Source organism: Lepisosteus platostomus, chromosome 4 (assembly GCF_059453375.1).
Source record: "Lepisosteus platostomus isolate fLepPlt1 chromosome 4, fLepPlt1.hap1, whole genome shotgun sequence".
Taxonomy (NCBI): domain Eukaryota; kingdom Metazoa; phylum Chordata; class Actinopteri; order Semionotiformes; family Lepisosteidae; genus Lepisosteus; species Lepisosteus platostomus.
In genome coordinates, this window is record NC_142614.1 from 2,764,139 (window position 1) to 2,789,125 (window position 24,987).

General features: G+C 59.1%; 1 protein-coding gene across 1 annotated transcript; it reads right to left on the bottom strand.

Moving 5' to 3' along the window:
* Positions 1-3,364: 3,364 nt before the first annotated feature.
* Positions 3,365-21,834, bottom strand: map3k10 (mitogen-activated protein kinase kinase kinase 10). Its single transcript, XM_088627595.1, has 11 exons — positions 19,080-21,834; positions 10,865-11,045; positions 10,431-10,579; positions 8,750-8,925; positions 8,414-8,657; positions 8,163-8,288; positions 6,925-7,063; positions 6,467-6,579; positions 6,104-6,345; positions 4,722-5,187; positions 3,365-4,422 (listed from the first exon to the last, which is right to left on the bottom strand). The coding sequence occupies exons 1-11, from the start codon at positions 19,756-19,758 to the stop codon at positions 4,052-4,054; spliced, it is 2,886 nt and encodes a 961-aa protein (XP_088483721.1). The 5' UTR covers positions 19,759-21,834; the 3' UTR covers positions 3,365-4,051.
* Between the last annotated feature and the right edge of the window lie 3,153 nt (positions 21,835-24,987).

Sequence of the window (24,987 nt, forward strand, 5' to 3'; positions counted from 1 at the left end):
AAGAAACGCCCTGGGATTTTTAATGACCACAGAGAATCAGGACCTCGGTTTTACATCTCATCTGAAGGATGGCGCCTTTTTACAGTCTAGTGTCCCCGTCGCTATACTGGGGCAACAGGACCCACACAGACCGCAGGGTGAGCGCCCCCTGCTGGCCCCACTAACACCTCTTCCAGCAGCAGCCTCAGCTTTCCCAGAAGTCTCCCTTCTCCCTCCCCTCTTGCTTGCACTCCAATGACGTGCGTTACCGTACGTCTGCCAGCGTTCCCCTCACCTTCCTGGTTTTTACTGTTTTCCCACTGTGATTTACCGCCGATATCCCCCGCGGTCCCCAGCCCTTGTGCTGCTGCAGATCCCGAAGGAAAGGCCCGGCGCTGATCCTCATCATCAAGACAGTCTGCTCCAGAGATACCCAGTTTCCTTAGTAATGGGGATTATCTGAGTATACGATTTATTCCATGCTTTATTACACTGACTGTGCTTTAACCGCGCTAAAGATCTTGGAAAACGATATTTAGCATTTGACTAATTTGGCTTAGGGGTCATTTTATTTTAGTATGCTGCGATCTCGGGAAGGGTCGCCAAAGCTTGGACAGCGCGTAAATTGGAGCAGAGTGGCTTTGTCCCACCTAGTGGCTAAAGCGAGTAACTACACGTGTTTCGTAATGAAGCGCAGCGCGCTGGGACGGGCGCGGGCAGGGTCTCCCTGGAGCAGACTCGCGCCTGTCTTTAGCGGCGGCCCTGGGACGCTCTGGGGTCCACGCCGGACAGGGCTGCGCCTGTGTCTGTCCCAGGGCACGGGGGCTTATGGGGTTCATGCCAAAGCGAGCTCTCCGCCAGCTCCCCCGGCCTGCCCGTGCTCTCGGCGAGACACACAGTGATGTCTGGGAGTCTGGTCTCCCACTGGCAGCTGATCACTGGAAAAAAGTGCGATTCGTTCCACCCGGCACAAGACCATTAACCCCTTCCCGGCTCCGGGTCCGAGACTCTTTCCACCCTGGGGGTCATGAGGAAGACGAGTGTGGCTCATCTGGCTCTTTATTCAAGCGACCTTGTGCCTCTGAAGCGTCTCTCGCTCCCCCTCTGCGGGAATACTGTAACAGTGTCGGTCTGTTTCCTGGGAATCGGGAACTACCTCAGCTAAGCAACCGGAACAGTGCAGGAGAACAGAAAACCGTGTGGTGCACCGGGAAGACCTCGTTTAGAATATTGTGGACCGCATGTATGAAAATTGATGTAGCTGCCCTGAGAAAAAGGACCAGCTGCATTCTGGGACTAAAGGGAATGGGCTCACGTTCACCACCGGGCTATACGACCCGAACCTGTTTTCTGAGCAGAGAGGATTACGAGGTGACCAGATTCAAGAAATCAATTTCCTTAAAGGCACTGACAAAGTCAGCCCAGTGGAATTCTTCAGAATAAGCAATGGAACACAAACAAGTGAGCCTTTACGCAAAGAGTTGTAGGAGCAGGGGACAGGCTACCTGGCCATGTTGTTGAAGCCTTCACCTCGGCATCTTTAAAGATAAACCCAGGCGAGACCCTGGGATCAATTAACTAATTAACTACTAACTACCAAGCAGGCCTGATGGGCCAAACACCTCCTCAGGTCTGTGACCTGTCTTGTGTTCTTGTGGCTCAGACGTGGCTTGTGGCTTCTGCCCAGCTCCACCGAGGGATCGCGAGGAAAGAGACCAGGCGAGCCGACCTCTGGGTGTCTGTTTATTCGTACGCTTACTCCTCTGTACAGCTGGGCGTTAATTGGTTTCGCCATTTCCCAGACAATATCATTTAAAATAACAAGTCATCCTTTAAAATCAGCTTCTCCGTCAAACGGGTTCTTCTTCAGCGACGTATCTACAGATATGTACAGAGACCCCTGTGGGGGAGCAGAGGGGCGCGGGGGGGAGGGAGATAATAAATAAGCGGGGTGGGGAGGACGTCTGGGGGAGGGGGAGGGAGGGGGGAGGGGTCTCTTCTTCCAGACCCTGTCAGTGTTCCAGTGTTGTGTCCGGAGCCCAGCCAGGCAATCTGAGCGGGAGGCGCTGGTTCCGGGCGGAGTGAGCTGTGCCCGCTCCCTAGTGTCGCCCCCGGGCACTCTGGGACGGCTCTGCAGCAAAGCGCCGCTGCCCACGGTGCGCCCTGCGGGGGATGAAGAGGAGGCTGGCATGCGAGCGCTGCCTGCCGTTTCTGGCTCTTCCCGTTTGCCCGTTCTGTCCGATGGTAGTGGTGGTGGTGGTGGTGGTGCGGGGGGGCGGGGGGATTGTCACGGCCTGGTGCATTCTGGGAACAGTGCTGGGCAGCCAGGGTGGGCTCCGTGTTGAAGACAGCGGAGGAGCTGGTGCTCTCCGCAGGGAGCTGGAGCTGAGGCGAGACCGGGCAGCCCAAGCCTCCGGGCTCTCCCTCCCCTTGGGCATCTGCCACAGCTCTGGTTCAGAAGTCTCGGCGCCGGCGCTGGGGGCACAATCCTGATCCCTAAAGACAGCGAGAGGAGACGGCAAGCCAGAACACTTCCTCCCTGGGCAGGAAGGGAAGAGGGGAGCCGATGGGTCAGAGGTCACGTGAGTCCAGGAGCCCTGCACCCTTGCCCATCCTCCACCCAGGCCGTGAGGTCCGGGGGGCTCGTGACTCCCGGCTCGGAACGTGCCTCACAGCGGCAGTCCCTGCGGCTCAGCCGGGGCGCAGATCCCAGATCCCGCGACAGGGCGCGCGCTTCCATCAGCAGGGAGAGCAAGGGCCGGGCGGGATGCGGAGTGAGATTTCCGGGAGTCAACGGAATGGGAACAGATTACACGCCGGGCCTGTGAGCGATCCCCCCAGCGCCCGACGGAAATCTGCTTCGCTCGGACAACACACAGAGAAACACACTCACATATACACACACTCACACACAGACACGTGCATACTTGTTCCCTGCCATGCGTTCACCCCTCTCTCACAGCCCTGTACCTTAAAACGGAATTTCACGGCCCCGTCTGTGGGCTCTTGTGCTCACAATGTATCACATCTTATCGCATATACACACACACACTGCAATACACATCTTTTTTCTTCTGCTTCTGCTCCTGTCGTACAGGAGGACATTGTGTGGCAGTCAGGTTCTCTCCAGTCCGGAGCTGAGGTGCTCACGAGTTGATCATCGCGGCCAGTGTGTTGTAGAGAGATGGATGGACAGACTGTGACCTCTAACCCCCTGTCCCGGGCTTGCGCACTGGCTCTGCCCCTCTGCCCCCATCCTGTTGGATGTGGAGAGGTAGTGGGTCTTCTGGACCATTTTTCAGGAATAGAGGTTGTCCAATTGCCCATGGGAGCCAGTTTTGTTTCGGGAGGAGACAGAGAAAATCTGGGCAAAGCGGAGAGTGAGTTGGCTTGGTGGGTTTAAGTCAGGTGAGCTGAATCCCTATGGCAACAGGTTAGAATGGGAGGGGGGCAAGGCGTGGCTGTCCTGACAGAGAGGGGCGGGGCGAGGCGTGGCTGTCCTGACAGAGAGGGGCGGGGCGAGGCGTGGCTGTCCTGTCACAGAGAGGGGCGGGGCGAGGCGTGGCTGTCCTGACAGAGAGGGGCGGGGCGAGGTGTGGCTGTCCTGTCACAGAGAGGGGCGGGCGGGGCGGGGCTGTCCTGACAGAGAGGGGCGGGGCAAGGCGTGGCTGTCCTGACAGAGAGGGGCGGGGCGGGGCGTGGCTGTCCTGACAGAGAGGGGCGGGGCGGGGCGTGGCTGTCCTGACAGAGAGGGGCGGGGCGGGGCGTGGCTGTCCTGACAGAGAGGGGCGGGGCGGGGCGTGGCTGTCCTGTTACAGAGAGGGGCGTGACGAGGCGTGGCTGTCCTGACAGAGAGGGGCGGGGAGGGGGAGCAGGATTCCAGAACTAAAGTGTCCGTGGTGAGCAGTCGAGGTGTTAATGCCCATCCTGTGGGAGCTGCCGGACAAGCAGTCTACGCGCGCGGGGCTCAAAGGTGCGCAGGCCTGCAGTGACGGGTGGGGCTGGAATGTGCAGACGTGCTCACAGCTGCCTGGTGTGGTTCCCTGAGGGGGAGGACGGGGTGGTGGGGCGGCTACGAAAAGTGGTGCTCGCAAAGCGAGGCGTGCTGCCCGCAGAGGGGCACCGTGCTGTCCTGGCTCTGCCCCTCCATGTCCATGTCCAGCAGCGTCTGCTGGGCGGCGGTGCCGCCCTCCCCCGAGCCCAGGGGGCTGTCGCAGCTGCTGCCGGGCGAGGAGCTGTGCGTGCGCCCCAGCGCCACCAGCTTCCAGGGGTCTATACGGGGCCGGGCGACCGTGGGCCTCGGCCGGGGGGCGAACTCCAGGGTTTTGGGCCGCTCCAAAGCGCCTCCATCCCGGTCAGCTGGTGGGGGCTTACGCCGCGGGACCGCCGGGAAGACCGAGGAGGGGTCCGGTAGCCGGGGGAACTCCAGTGGGTCCCGGCAACCTGCAGGAGAGACAGGGCGGGGAGTCAGTGGCGGAGATCTGTGTGGGACCTTGGAGTACAGCCCTGCTTATCTCATTGTTTAGGTTTCAGCTGAAGACCTTGGAAAAGCATTAAACCTGTCCTGTTAAGCCAATTAGCTTCTGAAAGCCCATTAAGAGCTTGTGTGGACTCTGGGGGGAGTGGAGCACCCCTGCAGGCAGGGGCCTCTTTACTGCTGCGCCAACAGGCTGCAGGCTGCCCGCCACCCTCAATCTGACTCTGCGCTGTGGCTGGGCGGAGGGCTCGGGTCTGAGGGGTACCTGCATCGGCGGTGGGCAACGGGGAGCTGCCGTCGGACGGGGTGCGGCGGTGCCCGGCGGTCTGCGCCCGGGGCCGGATGGCGCCGTCGGAAGGCGTGCGCCGGTGCCCGCGGGACACGGCCATGGCGGCCGACACGTGGGTGGGCGTGAGTGACTGGTTGGGGTCCCTCTTGAAGCTCTCGGCCCGCAGGTCCAGCAGGGGGTTGACGGCGGGGGGGGCGGCCGCGGGGGGGTCGTCGGGGTCGGAGGGCAGCAGGGATTTGGTGGAGTTGCAGTCGGAGAGGGAGGACAGGGAGAGCAGGGTGACGGAGGGCGAGGGGTCCAGGGAGGGCAGCACCGAGTCCGCGCGGCCCTGGGACAGCGTGCGGCTGGGCGGGCTGGTGCTGCGCCGGAACCGCCCCGCGCGCTGGAACAGGCCCTCCTTCTTCCTGCGCTCCTCCGGGGCCTCCTGCTCGTCCTGGGCCGCCTGCGGGAGAGACGGCACCGTCACCGGCTGTCCAGCAGGGCTCCGGGGACACCTGCGGACACACCGGCCTCCCTGGGGCCACGCCCGCGGGCCTGTTGGCGTTAGATCGCGTGGCACTCCTGCAAGCCTAGACCGAGCTGCTCTCTCGGATAACTACAGAACAAGGCTGGCTTGTCTTCACAGCCACGTCCCGCCTGGAGCGCCGATGGTGCATCTGTCAGAGTCGAGCCCCGCGTCTCGTTTCGCTTTCTGTAACCCGATCCTGACCCGGTGTCTCTTCGCGCTTTGTCTGCACCACGTGGTGCACGAGAGAGGATTATCTCTGCCTACAATCTCCACGTAGGCTGCTCCACAGACGGAACTGCAGCGAATAACATTTTAACGATTTGGTACGAGACGCCCTCGTCTAAAACGCGGAGTCTCGGTGCTGTCAGCCTCTCTGAAGCAGGAACAGGTGAAGGTTTGTTCCACGCTGAAAGGAAGAGAAAAGAGACGCAACGTTCCGGCTGTGGAGGCGTTCAGGTGTGCAGAAACGTGCAGTGGAATAAACCTGCACCTGTTCTTTTGCAGCCGAAATGTGCTGACGTGGCTCAATACACAAACCCAGAGCCAGACACGGCTGATAAAGCATTAATCACAGTTTGAAGCGAAGCGTGTTACTGGTCAATAAACACTGAAGGTTTCAAGCCCCACTCATGCAGCAGAACCCCCCAGAGCCCACGGCTGTGGCAGCAGATCACTCCAGCAGCTTCACTGTTGCAGGTTTTCTGGGAGGAAATGGCGCAGGGGGTCGCTGTGTTTGCCCCTGACAGGGCAGCAGCATCGGAAGGTCCGTTCTTCGTGCCTTCCCAGGATGCCCTGCCCTGCACCTCTGAGCGTGCAAGCGAGGGGCCTGCGGTAATCCCGCGCGCTGTACCTGCTGGCGGCCGAGCTGCAGCAGGTCCTGGCCCAGGCCGATGGAGGCCAGCAGTGACGCGCAGCCCAGCAGCAGCAGGTCGCTCCTCTTGCGCTGGGCGCAGCGGCGGGCCGAGTCCGTGGGCGTCCCGCAGCCGGCGCTGCAGGGCGGAGCCACGCTGTCGTCCAGCACCCCGTTGCTGCCAGCTTCTCCGGGGGGCAGGGAGAGACGGGACAGTGGGCTCTGGGGCTCACAGTGCTCCTCTGGACAGCAGCAGGCGGAGACAGGGACAGAGACAGAGACAGGCCCGGGTCAGGGGGACAGGCTGAGACAGGCGACACTCCGCGCTGATTCTCTTCCACCCCTCCTCCCCCAGTGTCTTACCCATCTCGTTCAGACTGGCGAACCCCCCGGTCATGGGCATGTGCTTGGGAGACTTCCCCAGATTAGGGGCGCTGGAGGACCACTGCTTACACCCCTCGCCCAGGGACTTCAACCTGAATACGCAGACAAGCAGGAGACATGGGCACAGGTCTGTTAGACTACATACAGAACTGCAACATGCGATTCAATTATTAACATGCACATTGACATGACCACCCCAGAGACGCTGCCTTTATTTCCCCTGTGTTTTGTTCTCCAATACCTGCAAATACAGGGTCTCTGTGGGACTTTATTCACCTTGCCCTGCAAAGGTAAATGCACGAGACTACAGCTGTACTAGAGAAGGATGTTTGTGCATGCTCTGTTTTGGGCTTGGTGTTTTCCCCGGCTCTCCAGGGCAGACTGTTTGCTCGTGCGATGTGTGCATGGCTCCCTGTGAGCCCCCGATGGCTCGGTACCTGTCCTCGCCTCCCAGCCTCTCTCGCTGGTGCGTGGAGCTCGGCCCCCAGGTCCGGCCCTTCTTCTTGTTGGCAGCCAGCTCCTCCTTCTTGCAGACTGCGCTCCGGCCCCACGTCTTGCTCCCGTCGCTGGGGGTCACTGGGGAAGGACAGAAAACAGACCCTTGAATCCTGCGGTGTGGGAGTGGGCATCATCACACCGACTAACGAGCAGGAGAGCGCTGGGAGTGAGCAGGCCGTTTCCTGTGAGTGTCTGTGCGTGTGTGTGCGAGAGGAGTCTGCTCTGTGTGTCTGTGAGTGTGTGTGCGAGAGGAGTCTGCTCTGTGTGTCTGTGAGTGTGTGTGCGCGAGCAGTCTGCTCTGTGTGTCTGTGTGAGTGTGTGTGCGCGAGCAGTCTGCTTTGTGTGTCTGTCTGAGCGTGTGTGTGAGAGCAGTCCGCTTTGTGTGAGCATGTGTACCTGAGCCGTCTGCTCTGTGTGTCTGTGTGAGTGTGTGTGCGCGAGCAGTCTGCTTTGTGTGTCTGTCTGAGCGTGTGTGTGAGAGCAGTCCGCTTTGTGTGAGCATGTGTGCCTGAGCCGTCTGCTCTGTATGTGTGTGTGTGAGCGTGTGTGTGTGTGTGTGTGCGTGCGTGTGTGTGTGCGTGTGTGTGCGTGAGCAGGTCACACTGTGTCTGTGTGTGAGTGTGTAATCTAGTGGTAAGTGTCCGTATGCTTTTGTATCCCCTGCCTGTGGGCAGTGGGATGAAGAGCTCAGTCACCACCCCGGGCATGAGCTCTTTACCCCACTGCCCTCAGGCAGGAGATACAAGAGCATACAGACACTGACCACCAGATTCCTCAACAGCTCCTACCCACAAGCAGTGCGATTGGCGAACACATCTGGCCATGCCCCTCGGACCACACCTACACCACCTACCTCATTACGATTTCGTATTTATTGCACATCTGCAGTCATTGTTGACACGTCTGCATTGTTTACATTCAAACTGTTTACTTGTACCTTGTCTACTGTTTTTTTTGTATATTGTCTTGCTGCACTGTCTGCACTTTGTGTTTTTACACTCGTTCTAACAATCGAGAGACTTTCTGTAAGAATTCCATTGCACCAGTACACGGACCGGTTCCACACGGCAATAAAGTTCAAGTTCAAGAGGGTGTGCGTGTCCACTCTGCGTGTGTGTGCGTGTCCACTCTGCGTGTGTGTGCGTGTCCACTCCGCGTGTGTGGCGGTGTCACTCACAGCGGATGGCTCGGAGACGGGGGATGACGACGGGGCTGCCAGGAGGGGTGGTGCCGTCTGACCCCCCCTGTCCCTTCCTTTTGTCCACGCTGGGCGAGGCCTGCACCGTGATCTTGTGTTCAAACCCTGCGGAGAGACAGACAGGGCAGGGAGGGGCGGCGGTCAAGCCAGGGCGCGCTCCTGCGCGGGGTTCGGCGTCGCCCCCCGGTGGACGGCTCCGGCACTGCGTCGGGGCGCCCGGCGGGCCCTACCTGAGGGCAGGCTGATGCGGTTGCCGTCCTTGCCCAGCCTGAGCCGGCTCTTCTTGAAGTGGCCCTTGCGCTTCTTCACCTTGGGCTTCTCCTGGTACATCTGGTGGATGATGATGTTGAGCTCGCGCTCCACGATGTCGATCTCGCGCTCGGCCAGCTCCTGCTCCCGGCGGCGCAGCAGCTCCTCCTGCTCGCGCTGCTCCTCCGCCGCCCGGGCCAGCTCCTCCTCCCACGAGCGCAGCTCCTGCGGGGGGGGGGGGGGGGGCACAGAGAGCGCTCAGGCCGGGCCCGCGCGCCCGCGGGGACAGGCGGGGCAGGCCGGCGCTCGGCTCGCACCTTCTCCTTGGTCCGCAGCTCGTCGAACATCTGCTGGATCTCCAGCTTCCAGTCCTCCTGCAGCGAGTGGAAGGACTCCAGGGGCATCTGGAACATGGCCGACTGCTCGATGGCCTGCAGCTGCGCCAGGATGGTGCCGAACGGGGGCCGGCTGTGCGGACTGGGGTTCCAGCACTCTGGAAGGCAGGCGGGGGAAGGAGACGGTCACCGAGCACGCGGGTATGGGGCCCCGCGGCTCTCGATAGCGCCCTCTGGCTGCACAGGCACATACACGCGGGCCAGGCCCCAGGGTCGCAGAGCAACTCACTGGAGCTGAGGACGGGTAGGCCAGAGAATTAAGCCCAGGTTTTAGGAATGTGGGATGTGTAGCGCAAGGCCAAGGGGTAGTGTTTGTGTCTGAAGTAGTTCAGGTGGGGAGCTGCGTCAGCATGCGTAGGCTGCAAAGGAACAAGTAAAGGTTTATTCCATGCTGAAAAGAGAAGAAAAGAAACACAACATTTCGGCCGTGGAGCCTTCTTCACATGAGAAAGAGAGGAAAGTCAGCAGCTAATAAAGCTTTTTTATTAGCTGCTTTATAGTGCTGTGTTTTCTTTTCTTCTCTTTTCAGCATGATGTTTGTGCCTACTCTGTTTGGTGCTTTGTGTTGTTGTGCAGGCCTAATCCCTATGTTCCTGCTACGCCTTCTGAAATAATGAGTGGGGCGGCTTTTTATCACGCTGACCGCTGACCAAGAACAGACACTTCCAGCACGTGGCAAAGTGTCATGAAGAGATCTCTGCTACTTGGTATGAAGCCGAAGGGTGTTTCTCACACTGCCATGGAGACCTTAGTAAACAGAAGCTCTTGGCGGGTCTGTGTGTGACAGCAGGGCGATAGGATACAGGTAAATACAACACATTGTCAACAGCTGGGAGTTTACTCAAAGGGAAGCTCCCAGAGCGGACAGGGAAAGAATGCAGTCGGACCGGCCCGAGTCCTGCCTGTCTTCTCTGCAGGACCCGCAGCTGAATGGCCTGAGTGAGTCAGGACCCATCCGCTGTGCAGAGGCTCTCTGAGAACAGGAAGAGGGCAACCGCTGCTTTCTGTGTGTGTGTGTCCATAAGGTGTGTGCAGCATGGCGTGACTGTGTGTGTTGACGTTTGTCTGTTATAGTTCCCCTGGGTGTGAAGTGTTCATCGGCTGACCTGTGGAACTGGCTGCCTAGGGGTCCTTGCTCACTGTGGTGGATTACTATGCTAAGTGTTGGGAAGTTGATAATCACCAAGGACAGAGCTTATATCCACCTAATTGATGTAAGTTTTGGTAGTGTTCGTACTCAGAAGATGTAATTCAGAATCACTGACAAAGGTGTCTAGTTTAATACAGCATTTAATGTGTGGGAACTATTGATGCAGTCTCCACTCTATTGTGTGCACAGGGCACAGGTACCTGAGCCACTCCTGCTTGCCCTTCGAGGACCAGTTCACAGTAGCCAGACGCACCTGTGCCATGTGTATCTGGGTAGGGAGAGCAACCCACACAGACCTGGGGAGAACTTGCAAACTCCACACAGAGAGGCAGATGCACTAACTGCCATGGTCTGCATAAGAGAGAGGCTTTGCTTCACTTCTGCTTGTCTGTGCAACTGAGCGAGCATCAGTACCAGTACTCCTGGATCGCACTGGCCCCGCCCCAGTCCTACCTTCCAGCAGCTTGGCGAAGGGCTCGGGGCAGGTGGACGGGATGGGCAGGGTCAGTTTGTTCATGGCCACTCCGTACGCCACGGCCAGCGCGTCGATCTCGCGGTACGGTACCTCCCCGGTCAACAGCTCCCACAGCAGCACCCCAAAACTGCGGCAGCACAGAACACAGGCACTGAACACCCTGAAAACGCCTCCACCCTGGGCAACCCCGACTCTGAGCCCTACTCCTCCCCTGGGGGTGACCCGTTTTAAGCCTGACCCCGCTGGCCAGTCTCAAGTCTTCACCACCCACCCTCTGGTGAGTTCGCTGCTCCGTTTCTGAAAGAGATGGACCTTGGAGCTGTTGGGGACGCCGTGTCCCTTCGCCGAGCGATTTTCTAACGGGGGACGGGTATCTGTGGAAGCTGGTTGGACGGCGGCCCGAGTCTCTCACCTCCACACATCGCTGCTCTTGGAGAAGAGAGACAGCTTGATGACCTCGGGGGCCATCCAGGCGTAGGTGCCCGCTGCGCTCATCTTGGTGGTCTTGTGCCACTCCCGCGCCAGCCCGAAGTCCGTGATCTTCAGGGTCTTGCAGGACAGGTCGTCGTGCTCCACCCGCTCGAGAATCAAGACTGCAGGAGAGGGGGGGGGGGGGGAGGGGGCATCCGTTAGCCGAGCCACAGGCAGGCGCACACCCCCTGGCGATCAGGACAGCAGACCGCTCCGTCGGCGGGGACGACGGCACCATCGTTGCCAGCCGGGAGGCGGTGGGAAGATCACCCCTGCCCCCTTGCGGAGGGTGACTGCTGCGGGGAGACAGGTGCACCACCAGCACTCTCAGGAAGGGCCGGTTTAAACATTTGACCAGCGTGGCAGACCTGCACCGTGCCAGCTGTGGGCAGCGGGCAGCGTCCGAGTCAGCGGCACTGCGTGGCGTGCCGCAGAGCTATAAGCCAACCTGCTGACCCGGCGGGCCCATTCTTTAAGAGAGACCGGGTTCAAACTTTAAAAATCTTTCAGCTCCCCGTTCTAAACCGCGTGCGTGCGAGCGGCCCCTACCCCCGCCTGCTGTCTCTTTCTCGCTCCCCCGATCGTGCCGTTTCTTCCATCCTAAAGAAACGTCATCGTCCCGCTAGACGTGCGCGGTGCCCTTGCCCACGGGGATGAGCCGTGAAGCTCAGCGCTTTTGTTTTCAGCTGCTTTGCGTTCAGTTGACTGAAACGTGCAGCACCAACAGCTCAGCTAAAGTGACTCTGGATGACACAGTAGGCGGTAGGGGGATACGAATCCAAAAAGCTGCCTTTACAAAGTAAAATAAAACAGGGGAACTCAAGAGGAGTTCTAATTGCAAAGAAAACATGCAGGAGTAGAAATCTGAGACTGCAGTGATGTGGCTCACCAGCAGTTGTGGCTCTTCAAGTATTGACATGGCAACCAAGACTACAGTCTACAACTTTCTGCAGGAAGACAGAACATACACTGAGCTCACAGCATGGCGTGTGCGTGTGCGCTCTGCCCAAACAGTTCACAGTCAATTCCCTCTGACACGTAGGAGGCGGAAGGACAGATCAGTCCTGCGGGCCTCTGGCCTTCGTCGCTCGGACGAAGCAGCGCACAGGGGAAAGTGCAGGTTTCCCAACAGGTCAGAGGTCAGGCCGAAGCGGATGCGGCCCCGGGCCCGACCTGCAGGTGGAGCCGGAGCCAGACAGGCGTCTAGGAGCTGGAGTAGAGCCAGCCGGCCTATTTGGACTGTAAACAGGCCCGGTGTTTGGGGAGGGCATGTGCCTGCTTTGCTTATCGTACAGTTTATGCAAAAGCAGGTCAGAGCGGCCTTTGTTTGTTCAGCGGGAGATTTCACCTCAACCGCTGCTTTCATCTGTCTGCACGCCCCTCCTTTCGCTCTGGAAGAGGCACCGCTCGAGGGCTGAACCCCTCTGGCCAGTCCGCGGTGCCCTGTCCCGGCTGCCCCGCGCGGGGCTGGGAGGAGAGCAGGCCGCCCGCGCAGACAGAATGAGCCATTGTTCCGTCTGCGGCTCCCTGTCACCGTGAGGGACAGCTGTCTCGGCCCTCCCTGCGGCACCCCGGGCTGTCTGCCTGTGTGCTGCAAGAGCGCAGGACGCCCCGATGCCATCCGTGTGTCCTGGTTGGCAGGGGCATCGCAGGCCCAGCGCCGGGGGGGGGGGGGGTCAGTACTTTTTTTGGGGGTGTACACAGGATGATTTTGGTATAATATTTCACTTTTGCCTCTTTCGCTGTAAGCGCCCCACCCTGTTTTTTTTATATCAATTCAGGATCTGAAACAGGAGGACTCTAGATCTGAGCTGGAGGAGCGATTATTATCTGTAAACAACAGGCCCCCCCCACCCACGCCCCACAGCTTCAGGCCCGGGAAGTTGTCCTCCCCCGTTTGTCGTTCACAGTGCTGCCACCGTCTGCTTCCAGGACTTGAATAAAGGACGGGAGCCGCACAGAGCCAGAACGAAACAGGAGCTTAAGGAGTCATCCGAGACGCAGGTGGGCGCCCAGCCGCGTTACAGCGAGTGTGTGAGCATGTGTGCTGGGACTACTGCCCTGAAACCACCCCCTACATTAATTAGCAATTAGCAGGATCAGTTAACAATTAATTAATTGAGTGGCGAATGCACTAAAAGGGCCTCTGAGTGGAACAGTGCAGGTGTAGGAGTTGGCGGTGGGCGATGTACTGTAGATTTGTCTAGTGGCCTGTATAGCCACATGAGCTAGTGGAGTCTGTTTTTCTATGAGCTGATTTCTCACCATGGCGAACCGAGCTCAGGTCTGTCGCCCTTCCTGCGTTCATCACGTTTGAGAGGCAGGCGTTTTCCAGGATCTGTGGATCTGTGCAGCACAGAACGGCCCGACTTCAGCAAGCTCTTAAATTAACAATGGTAAGATTTAGAACTTAACGACCGAGCATAACCCTGATCGTGACGGAGAAAACGGATAGCAAGTACTGGCACGGGAGAACGCCAGCGAACCCCAGGCTGCATTGTAAGTACTGATAGTGGACCAGTAGGTGGCGTTTGTCTCTCTGGCCCACAATCTCCAAACCAATGCCACTGTGCTTTTTGAGGTGTCATCATTCAGGTGAGGTGTTAAAACAAGTACCTGCGTACTCTAAGAACCCCAGGGCACTTGGGGGTGTTAGCCCCATTGTCCTGTATAAATTCCACTTTGGCCTCCCTGAAGTTCTCCCGCAGGTCTCCCCTGATCTGTGTGCAGAGTGGCTGCAAGAACTTCATCAAAGTGCCGCTCAGCTCTGCTCTCAGGATGCTTTTCTACACCAGGGAACTAAATGGACTGAAATCTTCCAGACGTCGTACAGGGATATTTCAAACCTGGTGCCCGGAGGCTGATCTCCTCTGGCCAGGAGACAGAAGGTGGGACTTCTGTGCAAGGGAGGGCCCTGTTTGAGTTAAGTCCGGGCTGCACCTCAAGACAGCTGCAGGAAACTCAGCAGCAAGAACAGGCACCTCCAGAAGCAGGCGGCAGCGAGGCGCCGTGCCCAGTGCGTCTCGCCCCTTGTGCGACTGCGCTTCGCCTCCACACTTGTTTGTTTGCCTCGGCTGGCTGTGCGTGGAGCCAGGGACACCCAGTGCAAGGTCTGCAGGCCTGCCTGCGTGCGTCAGCGGCCAGCCCAGACAGCCGTCTCCCCTGACAGAGGTCGTTGTTCGCCCGGGCCCACTATAAAGGAGGCATTGTCCCCGAGGCCCTGGGCCGGCGCTGCTGCCCTGCGGGGCCCATCAGGCTCGGGTCACGTGGCGCCGGGGTACGGACACTGCTCTGCCTGGACGCTGCCTGGCACACGGCACATGGCACCTCCATCCGTGTGCGTTACCCTCACATCCCATGTGGCTTCGGCGACCTCCTGCAGCGCAGGCCGCCCTTGTGAAGGCTGTGCAAGCCCAAGTCGAGACGATCTTCAGTCAGGTGTGTCGTCACATGGACACGACAGCAGGTGGCTGCACGTTTTACTGACATCTCTGGGGAGCAACACAAAGCCTTAGACTACTCCAGACGGGAGCGTCGGTGCAATCAAAAATCCTTCGGAACTGTGACCCACACAGCATATCGCAAAAGCTGCACAGGATACACAAGTACTGTTGCATAAACTTTTTCTGTCGGGTTGTCATTTGACCTTTATGTGACCTCCAGCACCAGGGTCAGTGAGTTGAGAGAAGGCGGCGGGCATTAAGTCCCGTCATGGAACTAAGTGGAATGGAGCTCCTGAACGTGTCTGCTTTGGCCGTTAGGGAGGCCCCCACCCTCAGTACTTTTCATCCCAGTTAAATACAGCGCAGCGAAGGGCACCTCCACTGGACAACATGTCGATGTTTAAAAAACATAACCATTATTTATATTTTCTAGGCTCTAGCAATAAAAAGGCAAAAGGTTCATATAGTTGAAAGAATCAAACTGAACAGGAGGCACCACTTTACACAAAGGGTTGTGGGAGAGTGGGACAAACTACCCAGCCGTTTTGCTGAAGCCTATACCCTGCCTTCTTTTGAGAAATGGCTGGAAGAGATCCTGGCATGAATTAATTACTTACTACCCCTCCTGGTCTCATCTGCCTCGTGCTCTTAGCCCTGCCTAACCCTGCTGCGTGCTGCTGCTCCTCCTGACTTGTCCTTCTTGTACCAGTGCAGTTTTCTCGTGAGGGAAGGGACTGGCTGCTGTTGACTGGCAGGCACCTGCTGCAGCGACGTGCTGGGCCTCACTGCGCGTGGGAATCGGGCTGATTTATTAAAGCTCGCTGACCCCACGGATGTCTCAGGCTGCTCTCTGGGAGAACTGCACCGCTGCTTGTGAAACCTGGGCTCAAGAGTATTAGGGAGCAAGAAGCAAGGTTCTCCCTTGCTGTAATCTCTGACTGACTCTTTACTTCCACAGGACCCGCTGCCTGGACCAGCATTGTGAGGGCGCCGCACAGATCCACAACTAAGGTCCACCTCCCTGTAATTGCGTCCACCTCCCTGTATCTGCGTCCTCCTCCCTGTATCTGTCTCCACTTCTCTGCATCTGCGTCCTCCTCCCTGTATCTGTCTCCACTTCTCTGCATCTGCATCCACCTCATTCTATCTGTCTCCACTTCTCTGCATCTGCGTCCTCCTCCCTGTCTCTGTCTCCACTTCCCTGTCTCTGTCTCTGTCTCCACTTCCCTGTCTCTGTCTCTGTCTCCACTTCCCTGTCTCTGTCTCTGTCTCCACTTCCCTGTCTCTGTCTCTGTCTCCACTTCCCTGTCTCTGTCTCTGTCTCCACTTCCCTGTCTCTGCATCCACCTCCCTCTGTCTCTGCATCCACCTCCCTCTGTCTCTGCATCCACCTCCCTCTGTCTCTGCATCCACCTCCCTCTGTCTCCACTTCCCTGTAACTGCGTCCACCTCCCTGTATCTGTATCCTCCTCCCTGTATCTGCGTACACTTCCCTGTATCTGCATCCACCTCCCTCTGTCTCCACTTCCCTGTATCTGCGTCCACCTCCCTGTATCTGCGTCCATGACACTCCTTTCTCCTGCCAGCCTGCGGAGAGGCTGCTCCTTTAGCAGCTCAACGCTGAGCTCACAGTGCTGCTGAAACCCAATCCCAGCATGCCCTTCACTCGCCCTGGGCCGCAGCCACGCCACACCCCCCCGCTCCACTGGGGGAACTGCGACTGGGGAGGGACGGGTCTTTCCGGGAACTGATTGTGGGGGGGCTGTCATTTGAAACAGTAAGAAGAGTGACATCTTATTGTTGCCTTTCTGAGAAGGTGGAACTTGGCTGCAGTTGAAAAGGACACCTGAAACCAATCCACCAGGACAATGAGCCTGTGTGTAACGTTAGACTCCGGAGACTAGCGCTCGTTTGTCGGTGTGCTTGCTCTGGGGGGCAGCTGCGCTGCAGGCAGCCTGACAGGCGGGGGGATCTGGGAAGCCCTCTCTCTTCCTGCTCCTTTGACTTGCCAGCATCCCGCCATTTAAGATGTAGAAGACCAGCAGTTTTATGTGTTTACCTCTGTCCTGAGTACCCGCCTTAACCACGTGTTGGCAGATTCAATCAAGATAATCTGACAAGAGGCAAAACATGCCTGCGCAACCTCCGAGCTCCGCGGCCGATGAAGAGAGCCAAACTGCCTTGTGTCACTGCTCACAAGGAAAAAGGGCTGTCTGTGCCCCCGCCTCGCACAGATTAGTGAGTAAGAAAGATGCTGACAGAACAAAGAATTTGAAGGAGTAATTGAGGATCTGCAGTGAAAAATGCAAACAGACTTTGAGCTGCATAGGGGTACACAGAGCAACAAGCCTGTCAGGCCAGGCAAGGTGACATTAGCCTCCGATGTAGCTATCAGTTTGATTCAGTATAGAGTCTCCAGCGCGTGTTCTGGGGAGGTGATGGGAAGCCCGAGCCCCCGAAGAGATCCCCTGGATTGGGATCTGGGACCCCTGAGCCATCAGTCACTGTGCTGTCTGCTTGCCTGCGGCTGTGTGAACTCCAGCACTGGCAGCAGACACGCACGTCAGCGTACGACACATGAGCTTCTGTCAGCGCCGCGGTCCAGAGCGACGACCTGCATCCCGGCCCGGGAGCACACCGCTGAGCACACCGGGCTTCCCGCTCCAGACGGGGGGGGGGATCACGGAGAGAGCACCGAGCCGGATCGCGCCTCATCTCGGGCCAGGGGCGGGACGGGGGTGACTGGTCTCGGTCACGCTGGGGGGACTGGGGGGCGCCTCAGTCTGCAAGGGAAGGTAAGAGCGCCTTGCGAACAGCGAGTGACGGGGGAGCTGGACCGGCGGGCAGCAGGGACCCCTGAGAGTCATGGCCATGATTCCTGGGGGAAAGGACACCCAGTTCAGAGTGGCGAGCCGCCTTCCTCGAGGATACAAATCCTCAAGACATGATTACAGGGGGCATCCAGAACCCCGATACTCAGTAACACCCAGCTGCACAGGGGGGTGTTTGCAGATTGCTCTAGTCCCTCTCCGATAGGGTGCGCTATACTACTGCCCCTGTGCTGCCTGTCCCTGTCCCTGGGCCTTTCCTGGACGCTGCTTGTGGCTCCAGGATAGTTTCCCTGAACACCCCTGAGAGGCAGTGAGACAGGAGGACAGGTGCAGCTACACCTGTCTACAGTCTGCAGGAAGGACGCTGAGGCTGGTTTTACTCGTGCAGAGAAAAGTCTCCTCTGCCCTCTGGGAAAATTCAGCACAGCGGGAGACTGAATGAAGCCGTCAGCATCTTTACTGAGGTCCTGCTTTAAGAAAGATCCACACAGCAGCATCTACACGCTTCAGTGAAGGCTCAGATCCCGACCGAAAACCACCCTGTAGCTCCCTGAAACAACACAGTAACCGGTGTCGGGAATATCAGTTACCCACACACCCTGGCAATGACATCCGCTCTGACTGGCCAGGGATCCGAACCCCAGCTGTCCTTTCTCCCCAGCATCCACCCCACAGCTGGGACTGGCCGAACTGGCTGAGATCTAGGAGGTGAGAAATCTTCAGAAGGTCCTGCCCTGCAGCACAAGGAGTCGCCATCGAGGGAACGCACCAGATAACAAAGTCCAATCTCTGACCACCTCAGCTCTCCTTGATCCAAGAGCAGGGATCACCTACAAGCCTCCCCTAGCGCCCCCCCCGACTCAGGAGCCTGCTCGCCACGTCACCAGCACCCCTCTGAGGGCCAGCCCTTACCCAGCCCCCCCCAGCAGTGCCCCTGCAGTTTCTCCCCCCCCTCCCCGCCACCTTACCAGGGCGAGGAATTTCTGCAGAGGCTGCAGCTTGTTTGTCTAATTAAGTGGCTGCGATTTCATTCAGAAAAGCCCAGATGTGACTGAAGGCTTCAGATGAGATTTCCCCCCCCCCTCCCATTTTCTCCCAGCTTTTCCGGGCCCTCAGCTTTCCACCGGAGCACCCTGGCGTATCCCGTGCGTGCCCCCTGCTGCTCGGGCACCAACGAACACAACAGGACAGAACAGCGCCCCGCCGAGAGCAGAGAATCCAGCCTGCAGAAGCGAAGTAATGGCATGGGTGGAGCTCAGAACGGGCCACGGCTCTCAGCTCACAGCGGGGGCCCCGTTCTGCTCAATCTGTGGCGCTGGTAGAGAACGCTCATATTTATTTTGGACCTCAGCCGGAACCGGACCAGCACGCCCGGAGCCTGTGTCCCGAGCCCCTGCCTGCACTGCTGCTCTCGGACCCGGCACCAGAGAGCAGACCCAGTCTGGCCGGGTTGACTGACAGCTCCTAAACCGTCAATTTCCAAAGACCTGGAAGAGTTCGGCTGCACCCGACTGGTCCAACTGAAGTCACTGGAACGGAATACCGCTCCGAACCCGGATACCTTTCCGCCCTTGAGGCCAGAGCTGCTGGCAGACTTCCACGCGTTCCCACTCTTTAAAGGTGGGGGGGGATGCCACCCTCCCCACGGGAAAGATCCGCGAAGACTGGACGGAAAACCCCACAGTCCTGGGGGACACCCCAAAACCCACCCACCCCCAGCCTCGCTCCTCGGCAGCGTTTGGCCCCAGCTAGTAACGAAGATCGCCCGCTCTCCCGACTCGGCACTCAACAGACTGTGGGCAATCGGGCCCAGAGTGCTCCCTCACCCCCACCACCACCCGGGTCAGACCCCGGCTCGGGCCCGGGCCCGCGGGGTACTCACTGTTGCTGGACTTGAGGTCCCGGTGGATGATGGGCACGATGGCCTGGTCGTGCAGGTAGTTCATGCCGGTGGCGATCTGCACGGCCCAGTTCACCAGCACGCGGGGCGCCACCTTCCGGCCGGCCAGCGCGCGGTTCAGGGCGCCCCCGCGGGCGTACTCCATCACCAGGCAGAGGTTGGGCTCCTTGGGGCACACCCCCTTCAGCGCGATGATGTTGGGGTGCCGCAGCATCCAGAAGAGCCGCGCCTCCTGCCGCACGCTCTCCGCGGTCACGCTGATGTCCTCGTCGGGGTCCTGGCGGGCCGCCTTGACCGCCACCTCCTCGCCGCGCCACAGGCCCTTGTACACCTTGCCGAAGCCGCCGGCGCCGATGACCTCCTCCAGCTGCAGCTCGGAGAAGTCCACCTCCAGCGGCCGGGCGCGCTCCGGCCCCAGGCTGCCCTGCAGCTGGCTGTAGTGGGGGCCGCAGGTGACGTAGTTGCTGGGGAAGACCCCCACCTTGTCCTGGATCTGGCCGGTCCACCAGCCCTCGTCGCCCGAGACCGTGGAGTCCTTGGAGAGCACCTCCAGCACGTCGCCGCGCCGCAGGGTCAGCTCCTCCTCCGCCGCCGCCTCGTAGTCGAACACGGCGGTCCACAGGGCCCGGCCGCCGTTCGCCGCGGGGCCGCCGCCGCTCATGGCGCCGAGGCGGGGGGCATCGGCGCCGCGCGGGCCGCCTGTGTGGGGTCGGGTCGCTCCGCTCTGGGCTGCGCTGGGGAGGGGGGCGCGGGCGCTCAGGTCGGGTCCATCGCTCGGGCGCGGCGCCGCGGGGCCGGTGGGGGGGTGGGCCGCGCTCAGCCTTTCTTCCGCAGGGGGGCCATGTGGCGCGGCCAGCAGGACAGCCCTGGCACTGCTGGGAAGGAGCGGGACCAACTCCGGGCTACAGGACCGGACCGGAAGCGGTTCTGTCTTCGAAGTGCCAGCGGTGTCCCCGTGTCCCAGTTACCGGGGAGGGGGGGGCGATCCGGTCCCTCTCGGGAAAGCCTGGTCTTCCGGGCCCGACTCAGGCTTGGCACGGGCACGGAGCGCCTGCTTCCTCTCCTCAGGATCCTGTTCGGCGCGTGTGAACGTGCGAGTATACAGGGGGCTAGCGGTTCCGAACGGCCGCAGCAGCACCGGTTCCGGTTCCGGAATGTAAACGCGCTGCTGATGCAGGAGCCTCTTCCAGTGTCCCGGACACCCAGGCGATCACCTGCGGCAGCATCTCGCGGGGCGCGGGCCCCGGCCCGCCTGACCGACCGGCTCGGATCGCCCTGCTTGCCGTGGCGCTACACGCACTCAGAGCCACCCGTCCAGTTTAGGGGTGGTATTTACGGAGAAACCTCGCGCTGCGACTGGCTTTCCTTCATGCTACAGTGCCAGAGGGCATGAACGTGTTTTTCCGTGCGGCTTGTGTGCGTGTGCGCATACACGGAGATAGACAGCCGGCAGTCCGGTCGGCACCGGCCGCACACGGAGAGGTGAGCACTCCGGCACAGAAACACCGCCTTACGGCATTCAGCTTTCCCTCCACCCCACCCCGTGTTTGTCGCCTTTTGAACCAAAACCTTACTATCATCGGCATCAATAGTCACTTATAGAATATTTCGTCCCCCACACGAAGCGAGCATACACGGTTTTCCCCCGCGACGGCGATCAGATCACGCCAGGTAACATCCAGTGGGCTCCGCCGAGCCCCTCGTCCGCATCCACTGCCGCCCGCTTGTCCCAGCCCGGCGCTGACTGCAGCCAAACCCGGAGTCCGTCTTGTTTGCTGATGCCTTGGAAAAATTAGGAAATAGCCCAATATCCTCTTTTCACTGGCTTGTTTATCCCTTATTATAATAACCGCTCCGAGAGAAGCCGGTCCACCAACTCTCGCAAAAGGTGACTCTGATTATACACCGGGAGCCTCAGTCGCTTCTGGGGTTCCCAGTCGGCTTGGTCCCCGCATCTCAGATGGTCGATATCGACAAGAAGGTGAATGAAATCCTCCTAGCGTCCCTCGGTGCACGGGCGTGCGTCTCAGCTGTCCCCTCTCTCTCGGAAGAGATTTATTCCCATCTCGCCCGGCTTGCGGACAATGCAAAGCGGTTCTTCCCCCGTGCCCCGCTGGCGTGTGAAACGCACGGCTGTCGGTTTATCCAGCGGCTCACGGCTGTGGCGATGTCCCCCATTCAGCTGTCAGCTGCTCCGGCTGACATTGTACACGGGGGGGGTGGAGAGGCGCGGGGAGTTCTGGGAAGTGTAGTCAACAAACCGCAGTACGGCCACTCGGTAACTCTGCCCGGATACAGCACTCGCATTCGGAGAAAAAAATGATAAGTATGATGAGTAATGGGGAAAAGAACACGGTGCTTGTTTGTTTTCCTTCAGTGACGGTGCTGAAGGCGCGCCCTGTTTGTTTCCCCGGGGTGAAGGCGTCCTCTTCCCCGGCGGTGCTATCCGATGGGAAGACCGAGCGCGTCTCTGCAGGTGGAGAGACACCTGTGCCGCCCCCTCCCCGCCGCTCACTTCCTGCTGCGGCTTCCGGGTGTCGCCTCTAGCGGGGATTCGTGTCCAAGGTCCACCTTCAAAACAACCCCCCCCGGGGCCATCGCCCTGCAAAGGTGCGGCTCAGCTCCGCGCTCTGCTTTGCCTTTGGTCTTTTTTGTTCCGATGAGGTCACAATGTGTATTGCTCGCCCCGAGCAAGACCTGTCAGCTTCACTCTGTTTCATTCAGCCGCCCTGCACTCCGACCTGTACCGGGGGGGCGGGGGGGGGGGGTTGGGTGTCCTCCTGTCTCCTCCTTTCCCGGTTTCCAAGGGGATGCTGTCTCCGGTTGGTGGAGCCTCACCGGTTTCTAAGGCAGCACTGTCTCCGGATTGGCTGATCGCGCCTCCCGGAGAGCTCGCCTATTGGTGAGTAGTGTTGATTGACAGGAGACCGGAGGGCAGGTGATAGTGGGGGGGGGGCTCAGTCTTCAGGGCGGGGAGGAAATTCTGTCGCGTGCGCGCGCACACGCGCGAGAGGCGGCGTGTACCCGCGCGGAAACGTGTCGATTTTACCAGAACGGTGATTCTCATTTCGGGACACCCTAAGTTATAGATAACTCGGATACCTGAAACGTATGGCAATCATCTAAAAAAAATCACGAGAAGAAGGCTCTACAGCCGAAACGTTGTGTTTCTTTTCTTCGGTTTTCAGCATGGGATAAACCTCTATTTGATACTTTGCAACTAGATTTTATGTTTTATTTATTATGCCCTGCAAGCATAATAATAATAATAATAATAATAATAATAATAATAATAATAATAATAATACAAATCTTCTATTTAGCGCCTTTAAAGGTGGCTTCTCAAAGCGCTTATATATAAATATTAATCTGACAGAGAGCAGGGTGGTCAGGGCTGTGAAAGCAGCTCCTGTCCTGCTCAGTGTTCGGGGTGTATCTGTCGGGGGGCAGACAGAGCACTTCCGGGTGTGCAGAGAGCCAGAGAGCCCCACGGAGCCCGCAGGCGCTGCGACAGGGCGAGGACGGTGATGGCTAGTCATGGCCAGCCTGTAGCCCGGCCTCATCACAGCTCGGAAGCTCAGCACGGCCGGGCCGGGCCCGGTCCGCTCTGGGACGGGGGGCCTCCACCTCGAGGGAAGACAGCTGGCGGCTGTCAGTAGTGCGGGGGCACCAGTGGGGGGCGCTCTTTCCCCGTCGTGGACATTCCACACCGGGAAGGTGACAAGGGGTGCCGCGCTTCGCAGGGCCCTGGGGTCAGCGGCACTGCCATGTCTGAGACTGAGGGCGTTCCACCTGTCCTCCCTCGGGTACCCTCTTAATTCACCTGGTCCCCCCCCCGACCTGCTGTGCAGTGGGGCTGCAGCCCAGTGGGGGAGAACGGGGGTCCCCTGTGTTGGAAGCACTCTGGGCTCCTGTGGGATACAGGATACGGATGGCCACCCAGTAATTAACCTGAAAAAGGGAGCTGGGCAGCGTGCAGCCTGTCTGTATCCAAGAGCTTCCCGCTCGCACCCTGGACACACTGCCTCTTCATTGGCCTGTGCGCCCCGGGGCCTGGTCCAATGGTCTGAGGGACTGCCTTTGTCCGGGTGCTTGTCAAGCCTCTTCAGGACTGAAGGTATCGAGTTCCTGTGATCTTACTTGTAAAGGGGAGAGGAAAGGCGTTGTGAGACACAAACTAAATCAAAGTGCGTGTTCTGAGAGGCTACACACATCTGTCTGCCGTATACAGAAGACTTCCTGCTGTATCTGAAGCGGCACAGGACGGCGCAGGGAAGGGACGCGGTTCGGGGTTTCTGTGCAGAGCTGGGTCGGGAACACAGCTGCCAGCCGCTGAAGAGGGGCTGGTCAGCGGGACGAATCCCGTCCGGGACTCCGCAGCGGCAGTCTTCCAGGTGCACAACCCTGGAGGCTCTGTGGCGCAACCTGAGCACGTCTGATTCACCATTCCGGCGTGCCGCTGGTTTCTGGCCACGTTCGCTCGCGCCGCGGCTGTGCTGATTGAATGGGACGTAATGCTACAGCAGCGAAACTGCTTGCACAGCGCACCGGCCCGGCGGGTCCAAACGGAGCCCGGCCTTTTTAAAATGAGCGGATTCGACAGCTGTCACCCCGATGCATTTGAAGCCGCTAGCCTGGCCTTGTGCCCCTGCCAGCGGCGGCCGCACAGTGCTGCTGTCTGTACCCCGGTAAACGTCTGAGCCAGGACTCTGTGCACCGAGAGGCAACAACAGAGCGAGGGCTGACATCATTCCCAGCGAGTGAGGGTGGGGGACTGGGTTAGTAGCCTGTGTTTCCCACTGTCCAAGTCACACCCTGACCTGAGCCAGACTCCCACCCAGCCTGCTTGACAAGGAGCTGTTCCTCCAGATCTCTTCTCATGTGTAACTCTAGGACTGTGGGCATGTGCTCTCCCATGCCAGAGCTGTAGCTAAGAGGCATTAGCTATAAGAGGCAAGGAAACTTAAAAACCAGAGTTTGGCCATTCAGACCATTTAGTTTGTTTAGTTGCTAGTTGGTACTTGATCTGAGGATGAAAGCTGTTTCTTGCGAGCAGTCAGTGGATTGGCTGTGTTAACCTTGTTCCAGATTCTTGTTCAGTTCTGTTGAGTGTGTTAAATGCTCTGCTCACCCAGTTCCTGCGATTTTCATGCAACACTGAGCTCGTGTTTCTTACTAGTTGTTTTCATGTGTCCTCATGTACGTGTCAGCACAGGTGTGACTTCTGATACCTGCCGGTAGGACTCATTCTTGAAACGAATCCCAGCTATGGCAGGCTGGTGGGGCACGCAGGACCTGTGCGCGCAGTGTGGGCTGGCATCAGGTAGTGTGATTGCTGTGGCCAGCCCAGCTGTGTAACGGGCAGCTGCTTTATTCAGAGGGAGGTCATGCTTCGCTGGACTATAGTGTTCCTCCTGGGACAGTCCTGTTGTCCGCAGTTCCTCACTGCTTCAGACACTGGGACAGGCTCTACAGGGGCCCTGCCAGAGGCTCCCACAGCCCCCAGGTTTCAAGCTCCCCAGAATTTCTGTACAGGAGAAAGGAGTGAAGAAGAAGGTGCAGCTGGGTTTTGGGGGGAGCTGGGTCACTGGAGGGCTGCGGCTGGGGTTGGGATGGGGAGGGGGCAGTGAGCAGTGAGCCCCTGCAGCCCATCTGCCATGGAGGAGGGGGTGTCAGGGTGTCGGAGGCAGGCTATTGTCTGTGGGTTGCCAAGCAGGTGCCCGGCTTGCGCGCAAGGCGCCAAGGACAGCTGGCGGGGGGTGGTCTCTCTTTCTCTCTCTCTCTCCTGCGGCGGACAGGTGTGGAGAGAGGCACTGCACAGAGGGAGGTGGGCCGAGCTGCTGGGAGAACACAAAGACACAGCACAGCACGGGGGAGAGAGAGGGAGAGG